Below are 14,331 nucleotides of genomic sequence, written 5' to 3' on the forward strand. Positions count from 1 at the left end.
AGGTTCTCCAGTAGCAACAAAATATAATCCTAGGTTTGGAAATCTATTTGAGGGACGCCTGGGTAGCTCAGTTGGTTAAATGTCTGCCTTCGGCTCAAATCATGATCCCAGGGTCCCAAGATCAAGTCTCACATTGGGCTCCTTGCTCAGCAGGGAGCCTCTGCTGGCCACTTACCCTGCTTATGTGCATGCTAACAAATAAATAAATCTTAAAAAAAAAAAAAAAATCTACTTGAATGAATCATTCACTTCAATTAGTAAAACAAAAAGTTTGGAATTTAATTTTATTCTGAAAGGTAGTTTAATGGAAATCTTGGATATAAAATTAAACAGCAACTAATTCCTCAAAATGCATTATGTGAATAGTTTTAAATAAAGGTCAGCAAACTTTTTCTATAAATAAGTCAATTAGTATTTACAGTTTTGCTGAGCAGCTGGTCTATTACTGAACAATGCCATTGTAATAGTATAAAAGCAGCCATAACCAATAAATAAATAAACTCATGGCCATAGTTATTTTCCAATAAAACCTTATATAAATAGGCAATAGTCCAAATTTAGTTTGCTGACCTCAGTTTAAAGGGCCAGGGGTAAACTTTCAATTCTTTTATGAAAACCATTATGGGGAGTGAGGGAAACCACCCATTTGAGATACCACAACCTAAGAGTCTTTTCTCTCTCTCTCTCTTTTTTTAAAAATTTATGTATGGGGGTACCTGGGTGGCTCAGTGGCTTAAAGCCTCTGCCTTCAGCTTGGATCATGATCCCAGAGTCTTGGGATCAAGCCCTGCATCGGGTTCTCTGCTCATCGGGGAGCCTGCTTCCCCCTCCTCTCTCTCTGCCTGCCTCTGCCTACTTGCCATCTCTGTCAAATAAATAAATAAAATCTTAAAAAAATAATAATATAAAATTTACGTATGTATATGTTATTTTTAAGTAGGTTCCACATCCAAAGTGGGGCTTGAACTCATGACTCTGAGATCAAGGTCTCATACTCTACCAACTGAGCCAGTCAGGTACCACCTGAAGTTAATTTTAAATGACCAGAAATTATGGGATCCTGAAGTCAATAGTGGGTAACAGAAATTTTGAGTTTAAGTGGTAGTATTAGTAGCTTTTCATAGAAAGTCGGAGTACATAAAGGATTCTAGCCATTTATTATTTTCCTCTTATCTCCCCCATAAAAATGAAAAAGTGAACATTTTTAACATCAAGACTAAAAATTACTAATTTTCTTTGTTTTTAAAGATTTTCTTCATTGATATGACAGATACAGTGAGAGAGGAACAGAAGTAGGGGGAGTGGGAGAGGAAGAAGCAGGCTTCCCGATGAGCAGGGAGCCCGACATGAGGCTCGATCCCAGGACCCCAGGATCATGACCTGAGCCAAAGGCAGATGCCTAACAACTGAGCCACCCAGGTGCCCCAAACTATTATCCAATTTGACATAGTGGCCACTAAAAAAAAAAAAAAAAAAAAAAATCACGGTTGTTACAGAAAAAAGGACAGAAGTGTTTATGTACTCCAACGAAATAAACAGCACATTTTTAAGATTTCCGTGTTTTTGTTCTTTGTTTATATAAAATATATAAAGATACAGATATCTATCTCTGCAATTTACTATGATTTTATAATCACTAATAAGAGCAAAGTTAACTTGAAACACAGTAAAACCCAAGCTTTTTTACTCTTAAAGGACTTCAGCCCAAAATGGTTCTACGTTTACATAGGGAAAATAACCCACAGCAAAATTTTCATGTAGGTATTTTAAAATATATTATAATTTAAAACCTATTACAAAGCTCTTGTCAAATTCTGAGGTACTCAATATTGACAGATCCTAAGAGATAATAAGGTGTGTGGGAAAGTTACTTAAGTTCAAGAAGAACCTGGAAGTCTTTCATTATTTTGACAGATCCCAACAACATACATTTTATCGGCATATACTCTGCATAGGTTTCTGCGTGACCCATTTCTTCTTCATCTTCTTCCTCCGGTTCATCTTCCTCTTTCACAACAGGGACCTTCTGTAACACAGTGGGAGCATAATCAGAGACTGGAAGCCAAACCAACACAAAGAAAAACTCTTCTGTAGGTATACTAAACAGTCTTCAGTCTTGGAAACATGACACACCACTTCTATATTCCCTAAAATCTGGGTCACACTTTGCATCTTCTGTGCTTCTCCAATGAGTACAGGTAATCCATGACCCAACTCTCATCCCTAATACACCAATGGGTCACTACAGGGCTCTACCATCCTTCCAGCCACCACGATCTCAAACTTTCCTCTTCAGTATTGCCTACCACCCTCCACGATGTCCAGAACTCTTTTTTAACCTCAGTCTTCAGTCTTCATTTCAGTTCTAGGAACAGAAAGACCAAAAGATTTGGGGAGCAAAGGTGGATGAGCAAGCCCCAGCAGCTCATCCTACAACGCCAGTGCCAGAAACTGCTGAAGTTACACAACCCACCCTCATTTCAGTGCACCTTCAATCCAGCTGTCTTCTCTCCATCAGACACGGAAACCAAAAACCCCAGAAAACTCTGGATTTGAAAGACAGAGAATCTACTTGACATCTATGCCTCCAAACAACAATCATATGTAAGATAGCCAAGCACTTACTCTCCAAACCCTAGAACACCAAAAAATGCAATGGGGAGCTTTTACTAATTAAACCAGGAAAACAGGAATGAAGCCAGACGGTACCAGGCAACTTGAGTGAATGGTTACCAGTCACATGTTCCTTTCTTTCTTCACCAAATCTTGCAGGTAAGCTACAGAGCATTAGGGGAACAGAAAGACCCTGTACTTGCCTCCTTTCACTACAAGTAAAACCAGCAGCAAAGCTCTTAATTAATGTGCTTGTTCAAGAAAAACTACAGAGAAAAAGCTGTGAAACCCAGTAAATGTAGAAAAGAAGAAAAAGAAAGAGAAACCAGTAAAGACCTATAAGCAATGCCAAGGGCAACAAAGCCTTGAAAGGTAAGGGCAGGCATTTTGATTTCTTTCTCTTTAGTCTAGAGTATGATGGCACAAAGATGCTCAATAAAAGTGGGAAGGAGCAGAGAGATGGTAGACAAACACCCAATCTACATCAACCCATGGAATCCTGAGAAAAAATCCAAAACAGTTCTGAATGCTCTTATAGCCAAAATGAAACTCAATTACTATCTACAGAAACTGTAGACAAAGGGGGCTGGCCAAAGAAACAGATATAAATCCCCATTCTGCTGTTTTTTTGTGAGGCCTTAAGCAAAAGACTTAAATTCTGACTCCTCCTGACCCCCACCTTCAGCCCTTTCCCTGCCTACCAAATAAGAACACATACTAAATGACTAGTCTTCCCTTTCTATCTTATCTTACCATACCTGAATTTAAAAAAGAAAAGAAAAGAAAAGAAAAAATTACCAAGAGTGTAACCGGAAGATAAATTGGTGACGCTGTCTAGTCACAAAATCAGGGACCAGACATGTAAATTTCTAAGCCAGTAAAATGGCAACTAAGGGCCACCAAGCTTAGAATCAAGGAGAGAATCGTGAAGGGGAGCAGGGAAAGGTTGTGGTACCTGGGGAAGGTCTGCCTGACACATAGAACACGTTTTCAGTACTAAACTTGAGACAGGCTTTGTGAGGTAGGGAATGTGAACCCAGGGTTGTCAGGTACTCCTACTAATTTTCAGGAGAAGCTGAAGTTCAGGATCTCATGTGGTAGCAACAAACTGAAAATCTTTCAAAATACTGTGGAGACCAAACAGAACTCATCTGTCAACTGGCTCTGGTGCACAGTCTAGCAGTCTGTAATCCCTGCTAGATATTTCTTTTCTTTTAAGTGAGGTCTATTCCCATGTGGGGCCAGAAGTAAAAACTTCAAGATCAACAGTCACATGCTGCACTAACTGAGCCAGACAGATGCACCTGTTAGATGTTTCTTAACTGCAAGGACAACATAGAACTTTTGGCACATCATGGGCAAACATGGGCTGGAATGGGAATCTATGTACATTTCTTAAAAATGCAACTGTACTTTCTAAAAATCAACTTCCACATAAGTTGCTGGTACACAACCATTAAGTAAACTGGGTCCTGCCAGCATTCATTTTCCTAGTCCCTGTTCAAAACCTCAGGCACAGATTGCTGTGCTGTCTTTCCAATTCCGTATTCCATGCCTAAGTCCCATCAACTCTTTGGTATTGTTACATGCAGTCATCTCCTATTTTCTTTTTTTTCTTTCCCCTCACCTTTTCCCACCCTCTTTGCAATCCTCCAAGTTTAGTCTCTTAATTTCTCCCTTCTGGCGTACTTAACCAACCTTCCAACCTGCCTCTCTCCCCCACCTGACACCCTGAAACACTAATAGGATCCTTCACTTCCAGGGGCCTCACTGGTGCTACACCCAGACTTTTTTTTATTTAGATTTATTTATTCATTTGAGAGAGCAAGCAAGAGAGAGAGAGAGAGCATGTGCATGCAGGTAAGCAGGAACGGGGGAGCAGAGGGAAAGAATCTCAAGCAGACTCCCCACTGAGCACAGGGCCTGATCTCACAACCCTGAGACCATGACCTGAGCAGAAACCAAGAGTCAGACGCCTAAGCAACTGAGCCACCTAGGTACCCAAAGTCTTTCAAACTCAACTCAGGAACCACCACAGTGCCAAAACCAACCATTCCAACTTTCTCCTGGCTTACTGCCATCTAAGCATATAGCCACCACCTCCCCTGTGCCTATCAATGCTTCAGCTCCCTTCCTAAAATGCCCTCTTGCAGTCTCTCCAAATCCAACACCTAATCTCCACCATACCTGCTCCACAAAATGAAGTGTTCCCAGGCCATCTGAGTCCAGGGAGGTTTCCTCTTCCTCTAATTTCCTAATCCTAATTGTGAGTATCTCAATGTACTTTTTGCTATCCTTTATACTACCTAAACCATGTGTTTGTCCAACCATATGATTATGGAAGGGGGAGCCAAGTAGTACACCTCTTGTTCAAACCCACCACATACAGGCACTGTTACACACAGCATAGTTATGAAATCAATGTACAGAGTTAACTAATCCAAGGCATTTCCATAATTTAAGGAAAAAAATTACTTATAACTAGAACATTATACAACCTGACAGCTCATAATTAGCTATGTATTCAGGTTCAATCCCAAAATGGACACAGTTTCAAATACTTTGGTTAATTCCAAATTATCTTTGTGTCTGATCAGAGGAGACTGTCAGTCCTGTGTGTAATACCAAACCCTATCAAATATGCAAGCTCTCATCACCTCGTTTAGTATGTCAGTTTGAGATTTCGTGCTTATTCCTTAGTTCATGTAGTTGAGTAGCCCCCCTTCACTCAAAAAGAAGTTTTTCTGAGGTTGTTTAAGATCACTTTTAGCCAAGCATATGTCTATACCGCACAACACAGATGCACTTTTGGAGCTCACCATGGTTGGAGAAAAACTCCTCATTTTCATGTCGTTTATCCATATTCTTGCTACTTCTTTATTAGAAGACTCTTTCTTTACTGCACCATTGCTTACATCAGCTGAGGGGAGAGTTACTAGATTTTAGAACAAAATATCAGTTTCTTTTCAGTAAATGTTTTACTATAATTTTTTAAAATTCAGATTTAAAAAAAATGTTAAATCTAAAGAGTCAGTACAAGTTTACCCACTTCTCGAGCCAAAGAATACCAACCTGCTTGTCACTAACCTAAACTAAGCGTTAAGAATTAAAACATTCAAAGCGATGTGTTACCATGCAGCTAAGAATTAACCTTAGAAAACAAGTAACTTAAACAGAAATGTGTGCACTCGAAACTTGAGAACCAGTTATGAAAAGGACATATTAACCATAAGTATTTGATAGTTCATTTTAATACAAATATCAACAGGGATACTTCACTTGGTTCATCAAAAACCAACCAACCAACCAACCCACCAACCAGAATGGTGTTATCACCAAGACAGAATCAATCTCATCTGAGTTGGTGATACTTACTTTCGAGACAAATAATTATTTCTTGAGTGAAAAAAATATTGGGGAACTCTATTTCCCTCTTTCCCCAGAATAAAGATCCAAACAATCTTTTCTTCTTCTATACCGGTGGTTTACAAACTCTTTTTATTTCTATATTATTATTTTTTTTTTTTTACCAAACTCTTTTTAGATACAGTAAGAGAACTCCTCAGAGAATCTGAGTATCAGGTCAAGCCGAACTGCCTGACTAAGCAGTCTAGAGCTAGAGCCCCCGGAACCAGCCTGCATGAAGCACTCACTTCAGGTACTTGGGATTTCTGAGACCAGTGTGGAAATCACACCAGAAGGACTTATTAACATCTTATCTACTCAACCAAAAGATATGGAGTATATGGGGGACCTGTCACTTGGGACTCCAAAATTTCTACAACTGAAGTTTTAACAAAATAAGGCTGGAACAGAGATAACAAATTTATGTATTTAATGTAACTGGGCAAGAGAGAGTGAAAAGTTGGCAGAGTACAGAACCCAGACCTCACGGGAGAGCTCAGCACCCAAACAGAGAGCCAGAGGGCTCAAGGCTCCAGAAGGGCAACATGCATAGATAAAGGAGAGAGAAACATGCAAAACCTTGCTCTTTGCAGTTTCATACTTTCACTGTTCCCTTCCAGTAAAAAGATTACCCTGTGCTTCAACACAAAAGTATGCTTATCTTCGGCATTCACTTACATGTTTCTTTCTCAGCCCTTGTCCAGTTGATAGTTTCTCAGGCTTCTACACAAGGACGGCCTTGATTTGTACTCTTTTGTCTTTTTAAAATTACTGCACTGGATGTGGGAGATGTTAGTGTACTAAGCATTACTTGATCAGCTCCAAACCTATCCTGTTTTGTTTTGCTTTCTAAACTTCCCTGACAATAGCAGTCTTCTTTAAATTATGAGAACACGTGCTGATTTGAAGAGTGGAATGCTCAGGAAGCCACTCACATAAAAGCAGCTGGATTTCTCCTCAAACCCAGACTTTAATGACAGCTGTTTCCACTAACTGCTGATCATCTAAGACTCCCAGGAATCATTCCAGATGCTGCCCTGCACCCGAGGCTAGATGGGGGCCATGCTCCTGATCTCCAAGGTGGAGCAGAGTAAAAATCAGTCCTAAGACAGATCAAATGACGTAATGGGCATGTAGTTGCCAAGTTGCAGTTAGTTCAGGACAATGACCTTGAGAATAAACTACAGCCATAAGGACACAATGGTATGGACTTAAACAAAAGACTAAATTATCTGGTATTTTTTATTGTATCTGTCACTGGACACAAAGTTAGTTCTACAACACCCTACCAAACACTTCTTGGCCATTGCTTTAGAATGACCCAGCCCTATATACTTCACAAACACAAGCACAATTTCCAAGCAGTCCATTCTGCCACAAAATTATATACTGGTCTATATCAGGTATTAAAATCTATCTCCTGATATTAGAAAAACAAGGCAGCTGTTTGGAAAAAGGAACTGTCTGTTTAATACCTATCAGCTCATTCCAAAGCCCTAATAAAATGCTATTTATGTACTAGTATAAGGCCTCAGGAACCTTCATTCTATTCCCTTAATCCAAACATACAACAATCCCAAAGAAATTTACTTAAGAGGGGGCAAAAAAGGGCACCCATTCCAACCCTGAAACTATAAAATAGCGGTCAGTTCAGAATATAACCGAAGTCAGTTATCATTTCCAACTGTGCCCACCATGGTACTGTTATGTAACAAGTACTCAAATATCCTTCAACTGAATGTAGAAGGGAAGGAAAGAATATCCCTCTTAAAAGTTCATGTTTTTCAGTTTCTAAAACTGTACTACTAAAATTTTATGTGGTCAAGATTTTAAAATACACCTAATAATTCTATTGTACCCTTAAAAATACTAAATATGAAGCTTCCTCTGAACACTGCACTCCAAGCTATACCCTCTTCCTGCCACACACCTCCTTTTCTGCCTCTCTCCTCAGTGCTTATTCCTTTCACACACACTACATAACTTCTTTATTTTGCTTCTCTTTCTCTCCACTAGAATGCAAGCTGCAGGACAAAAGAAATTCAACAGTTTTCTTCCCAGCCACAGCCTCAAAAGCCCAAAAGAGTTCTTAGCACATAGTAGGCACTCAGTAAATACTGGAAACAGTGAGCAGTAACACTCTAAAGAAAAACTAACAATAAAATCTGTATTCTCTCTATATAAGTAAACTCTTTAAAAAACGTTATCAAACCACTGTTGAACCTTTCCCTTTAAAACCCCATCCTTAAAGGATTAGCTCGTGGTGATGGTTTATCAACTCTGTGAATATACTAAAATCCACTCAACCATGAACTTTGAAAGGATGAATTTCATGTTATGTACAATGCATCTCAATAAAGCTGTTTTTTAAAAAAAAGGATTGTATGAGTGCTCATTCTTAAAAAACAAAACATATACTAAGGGGCACCTGGGTGGCTCAGTTGGTTAAGTGATTTTGGCTCAGGTTCCTGGGATCGAGCTCTCCCTGCCAGGCTGTCAGGTAAATAGATAAAATCTTTTTTTTTTTTAATAATTTTTTAATAATGAAAATGTTTTTTTTTTTTTTTTTTTTTTTTTAAAGATTTGTATTTATTTGAGAGGGAGTGCATGTGAGCAGGAGGAGGGGTAGAGCAGGCGGGAGAGGGACAAGCAGACGGCACTGAGCATGGAAGACAATGCAGGGCTCAATCCCTGGACCCTGAAAGCACGACCTAAGCCCAAATCAAGAGTTGGATGCTCAACCAAATGAGCCACCAAGGCGTTCCAAAATGTATTTTAAAAGAGAATTTATTAAATACACATCTACTTACAAGCAATGAAACCAATGACAGGTAAATAATAAAACTGTAAAAGTCACAGTGAAAGGAGAAGTATCCGTTTCAAGCTAGTTACCTCACACACGGTCCAAGGCCCACCTGAGCACCTCCAAAAAGCTTGTTAGAAATGCAGCATCTTGGGCCCTACCCCAGACCTACCAAATCTGATTCTGTTTTTGAACAAGATCTCCAGGTGATTCACAGGCACTTCTCAAGTTTGAGAAGTACTGATTTAAAGGACTGAGAAAATGTTAACTAGTTATTCCCAATATATAAAACTGAGATCTCCTAGTGTTAATTAATGTAGCCCCCTGGTAATTCCACACTTCATTTCAAGGTAAATGCTATGACTTCTAAATTTCTCCTTCCTTTGAATTGTATAAATCCTATAACTGTACAAAGTCGTACAGATATGTCCTTCACCCCCAGTTCTTGTAAGACCCAAGGAAAACCATAAAAACACCCGGACACATCTTAGCAAAAGGAGCCAGCTGACACTACGGAGAACAGACACACTTACTAGCTGCTGTTGCAACTGGCTGCGCAATATTGGCTGGTGGTTTCAGTTTCATGAGTTCATTCAGACTATTATTTTTTAGCAGATCCTTCAGCTGAACCTGGTCCTTTGAGGGTGCAGAGGTCATGGCATTTCGTACTGCTGGTGCGGAGACTGAAGGGCGTGTGTTTGCAGTAGTCTGGATGAACTTTGTTAAGGTGATGGTCTGCCTATTCGTTGTTACAGGTGGTGTTTTAGTCATTACAATTGTAGATCCCAGGGTTGGAAGCTGATTTATTTGATTCAGCACAAATGTTGTAGTAGATGGAGGTTGCTGCTAGAAAAGAAAACCATAACACATCAGACCACTGAGGAAGTACCGAGCTCTCTAATGTGGCTTAGATTCACAAACATGGGAGGCCATTTAAACATCTAAAACAGACTTGAGTTCTCACTTAAACACTGGCACTGTATTTTTAATTAAATATGCCTAACTATATACTACCAAGTTAAAACACACCACTTTGGGGGGGGGGGAGTACAGTAATAGTGTGACATTGTAATTATCGGGGCCAGCAAGGATAAATAAGGACTGTCCTAAGCAAGGCTGTGATGTGTAGTAATGCCGTGTAATGCAAGGACTAGGAACAGAGAGAACCTCTAATCCCAGCACTGCCCAACAAGGTTGATAACTCTGCAGTGAAAAGATGTTTCCTGCTTTGATATATACACAGAAGTAGGAGATGAATTGTTTAGAGCTCTTGTAGGAGGTTTGTTAATCTCCTTACTAGTTGTCTTTGTATTTTATAGGGACCCTCTTCTGAGGTTTCACTATACACATTCTCTGAAAGTAAAAATAAGATTCTGGTATCACTATAGTTTTGTGAAGATGTACTTGCAAAGATTATTGGTTCCAACCTGGTATCAGAGATTTACAATCTCTGATAACTTCAAGCAAATCACTTTACCCCCGGAGGCCCAGGCTCTCTGGGGTTCATTTTCCATTGCTACCATTCCATGATTCTTGCCCAATGCTTTGTTTGCTATCACACAGACTAAACCAATGTTTAGAATTTAGAAGATAAAACCACCAAAACAGGTTTTTTTTTTTTTTTAAAGATTTTATTTATTTATTTGACAGAGAGAGGTCACAAGTAGGCAGAGAGGCAGGCAGAGAGAGAGGAGGAAGCAGGCTCCCCGCTGAGCAGAGAGCCCGATGTGGAACTCGATCCCAGAACCCCGAGATCATAACCTGAGCCGAAGGCAGCGGCTTAACCCACTGAGCCACCCAGGCGCCCCCCAAAACAGGGTTTTAAACACCTGATTTGTATGAATGATCCAGCCAGTCCACCAATATCACATACTGGTGATAATACGTTGGGTATTACCTTTGGGTAATGGGTACTACCTCTGAACCTAAGACAAAGCTACATAGTATTTTATTTTTTTATAGTTGGGGATACAGGCAGACATTAGGAGCTGGAGAAAAATGCAGGGAAAAAAGGTAAAAGATTGGAAAAATGACGGTGTGACTACCATGGATGAAGTGCAATCAAAGATTTTTTAAAATTTCAATCTATTTCTACTAACTTTCCTCCTCAAACTATTTGTTATTGTCCCAAGACTCCTATAACAAGAATCTTAAGACATTACCACACATTACTTTTTTATTTTTTAAAGCAGGCAGCTTTGGGGTACCTGGCTTGCTCAATGGTAGAGCAATGATGCTGAGACCTGAACTGAAGGCAGATATGCTTAGCAACTGAGCCACTAGGCACCCAAGCATTCAGTTCTTAATCCAGGGGTCATGAGTTTGAGCCTTATGCTGGGCATGAAGCCTACTTTAAATAAATAAGCACAGGAGGCAATTTTTTTTTAATAATAAAGATTTATTAATTTAAATAATCTTAACACTCAACATGAGGCTCAAACTCACAAACACAAAAATCAGGACTGCCACCTAGGCATCCCACCACTTACCACTTTTAAATAAAACTCTCAACAGCAATTTATCATAAGTTATCAATTTTTTAACCAGGCTGTCCAATAATTTTATATGCTAAGCTTAAATAACTGCTAATGCTTAAGGTAAAATCAGAGAAACTCTATATTTAAAGCACAATTACCATTACGTAAAAATCCCATGTACCAATGGACAAAACCTGAAATCAACAAGGAATAATGAAATGTGTAGTGAGACAATGTGTAGCTCATTTCTACTTCATGAATTTTGTATTATTTATAGTGAGTAAATTAAAAAAAAACTTTGCTTTGTCCTAATTATCTTTTGATCAATGTAACTATGAGAAGAATGAAAGAAACATTTTATCAAACAGGAGCTGAGAGTAGCATATTGGAAAGTAGCAAAAAACAGAACTGGTAAGGTAAGACTACTTAGTATTACAAATTTATTTCTTACTATAATTCAAAAGGAGTTCAGCACTCACACCAAATGTAAATCATTCTTACCCTAACATTTAATAGCGCTGGAGTAGGTAGCGTCTCTGGTTCTGGTTTAACAGGAACTGATGCTTCAGTCTCCAAACCTAGTTCTAATGCACTAAGTGGCACGGACTAGAAAGAAAACAACATCAGAGAAAAACATAAAAAATGGTGGCAATAAATTCTGTTTCAAGAACAAAAGATGTATTTATTAAAATTTTAAAAATGACAAGTTTTACACTCAAACAGATTGTAAATCTCTGATACCAGGTTGGAACTAATAATCTTTGCAAGTACACAAAACTATAGTTTCACAAAACTATACTGATACCAGAATCCTATTTTTACTTTCAGAGAATGTGTATAGTGAAACCTCAGAAGAGGGTCCCTATAAAATACAAAGACAACTAGTAAGGAGATTAACAAACCTCCCACAAGAGCTCTAAACAATTCATCTCCTACTTCTGTATATATATCAAAGCAGGAAATGTCTTTTCACTGCAAATATTTTCCATCTCATGAGAGAAAACTAATATAAAAATTACACATGCTTATTTAAAATTGTCTTAATAACGTTTACTCTGAAAATAGAAATTAAAATTAAGAAAAATCTACTTTTTACAGAGACTTTGGAAAACTCTTACCTGCTGAACTGTAGGAGTAGGTGTTGGAGTTGCAAGCCCTGCATCTCCCCCATCAATATCAAAGAGGTCATTCGGACTAATTCCACTCTCACTCAAAGCAGCAAGCAGTAAATCTTGCCCTGGTTCCACCATCTTTAGAACAAAATATGTAATATTAACATAAAAAACTTAATATGCCAATTAACTCTCTTCTAAATACAAACCAACATCTTCTACCAGACCCATCCATTTGATATTTATGAAGAACCTGCTATATATCAGGCAAGAAGTCAGATTAAAGAGAAAAAGTCTCTGATTCCAAGAAATTCTCAATAAAGATGAAAAGGACAGAGAAATATGTAAATCACAGCAAGAGTGTATGTGTACAAAATGTTGTGGGAACAGAGAAGGAATGCTGAACTTTGCCTGAGGGGAGAGGTCACAAAGACAACTGTGGGACGGAGTCTCGAGGAAGGAACTGCCAGGTGGACGGGGATGTTCTGGATAGCGCGTTCACGCTTCTGCAGATACGAAAGACACTGGCACTCTTTAAGAACAATGGTTAGTGCGATTCATCGTTCGTATGGAAGTTCAGAACAGAAACCCAAATGTCAGGCAGGTGATGACAAGAGAAGAGGAAGATCTCACCCACAACCTTGTACACCATGGCAGAGAGCACACTTAATCCCACGGGTAGCGGGGGTCAGAAAAAGTTTTCAGATCGAGAACTACAAGACATAGATATGTGAGCTAGCAAGATTACTCTGAGGAAGTATGGGGGCACACTGAGAATGGGTAGAGTAAGACCAGAAGCAGGAAGACATTTTAGGTAACTGTTACAGCAGACCGAGAGAGATGATGTGGGGTCCCTGGGTGGCTCAGTCAGCTAACCTTTGGCTCAGGTCATGATCCCAGGGTCCTGGAAAAGAGCCCTAAAACAGGCTCCCTGCTCAGGGAGCCTGCTTCTCCTCCCCCACCGTCTCCCCCTGCTCATGCATGTTATCTAATATAAACTAACAAAAAACAAACAAAAAAGAGATGATGTGCTATAATGACAGGGTGTAGAAAAAAGGGGGGATGAATTTCAAGATGTTTAGGAAGGGCAATCCATAACACTAAGTTTATATAAAAGTTCAAAATGGAAGAGAATATGAAATACACAAAAAGCACGAGTAGATGGATGATTAGAGTTAAGCCAAAAGAAAAGGAAAAACTAAACACTGAGCCTGCGAGACCCCAAAATGAATTTTATAGTTTGTCTGTTTTTTTTTTTTTAAGATTTTATTTATTTTTCAGAGAGAGATAAAGAGAGACAGACAGGGGCATGCAGAGGAATTAGCAGGCTCCCTGCCAAGCAAGGACCCCAATGCGGGATTTGATCCCAGGACCCCGGAATCATGACCTGAGCTGAAGGCAGACGCCTAACCAACTGAGCCACCCAGGCGTCCCAAGCTTTAGAGAGTTTAGCGAGAGAAAATACCTATTTAGAAGCAAGCAAATACATTTTAAAGATTTTACTGATTTATGGGGGCTGGCAGAAGGGAAAGAATCTCAAGCAGACTATGTGCTGAGTATGGAGCCCAAAACGGGGCTCAATTCCATAACCCCAAGATCATGACCTGAGCTGAAACCAACCGTTAGACACTCAACCAACTGAGCCACCCAGGCACCCCACAAATACATTTTAGATTTGGGTTTTCTTGGTATAATATATCAAAGTAATCTACTTTGGGGGAAAAAAGCTTAACAGAACTTTCTCAATTTTTAATGTTTGTCATTATCTGAAATAACCAATTTATAAACGTAAACAAGAAAAAAAAAACCAATTTATATAAACATGGAAAGCTATATACTTGCTTTTCCTAAAAAACTAATTTCATGTTACATAAATAATACACTAATCTTTAGCTAGTTCATTTGTTCTCAGGCTGTGTGA

At 39.1% G+C, this 14,331-nt stretch overlaps 1 protein-coding gene across 4 annotated transcripts in view; it reads right to left on the reverse strand.

The window, feature by feature from the left end:
• SBNO1 (strawberry notch homolog 1) overlaps positions 1 to 14,331 on the reverse strand; it is a 57,708-nt gene that overhangs the window by 35,341 nt on the left and 8,036 nt on the right. The window contains exons 2-6 of one of the 4 annotated variants that reach the window (XM_082698320.1): positions 12,417 to 12,548; positions 11,800 to 11,904; positions 9,355 to 9,664; positions 5,433 to 5,533; positions 1,930 to 2,026 (exon numbers count right to left, since the gene is read on the reverse strand). In XM_082698320.1, the coding sequence (XP_082554446.1) occupies positions 1,930 to 2,026; positions 5,433 to 5,533; positions 9,355 to 9,664; positions 11,800 to 11,904; positions 12,417 to 12,548 (745 nt within the window). Of the gene's footprint in view, positions 1 to 1,929; positions 2,027 to 5,432; positions 5,534 to 9,354; positions 9,668 to 11,799; positions 11,905 to 12,416; positions 12,549 to 14,331 lie in introns of all 4 variants that reach the window. The other 3 variants (XM_082698319.1, XM_082698322.1, XM_082698321.1) reach the window with 3 other exon arrangements.

This window comes from Mustela nivalis, assembly GCF_964662115.1.
Source record: "Mustela nivalis genome assembly, chromosome: 14".
Lineage (NCBI taxonomy): Eukaryota > Metazoa > Chordata > Mammalia > Carnivora > Mustelidae > Mustela > Mustela nivalis.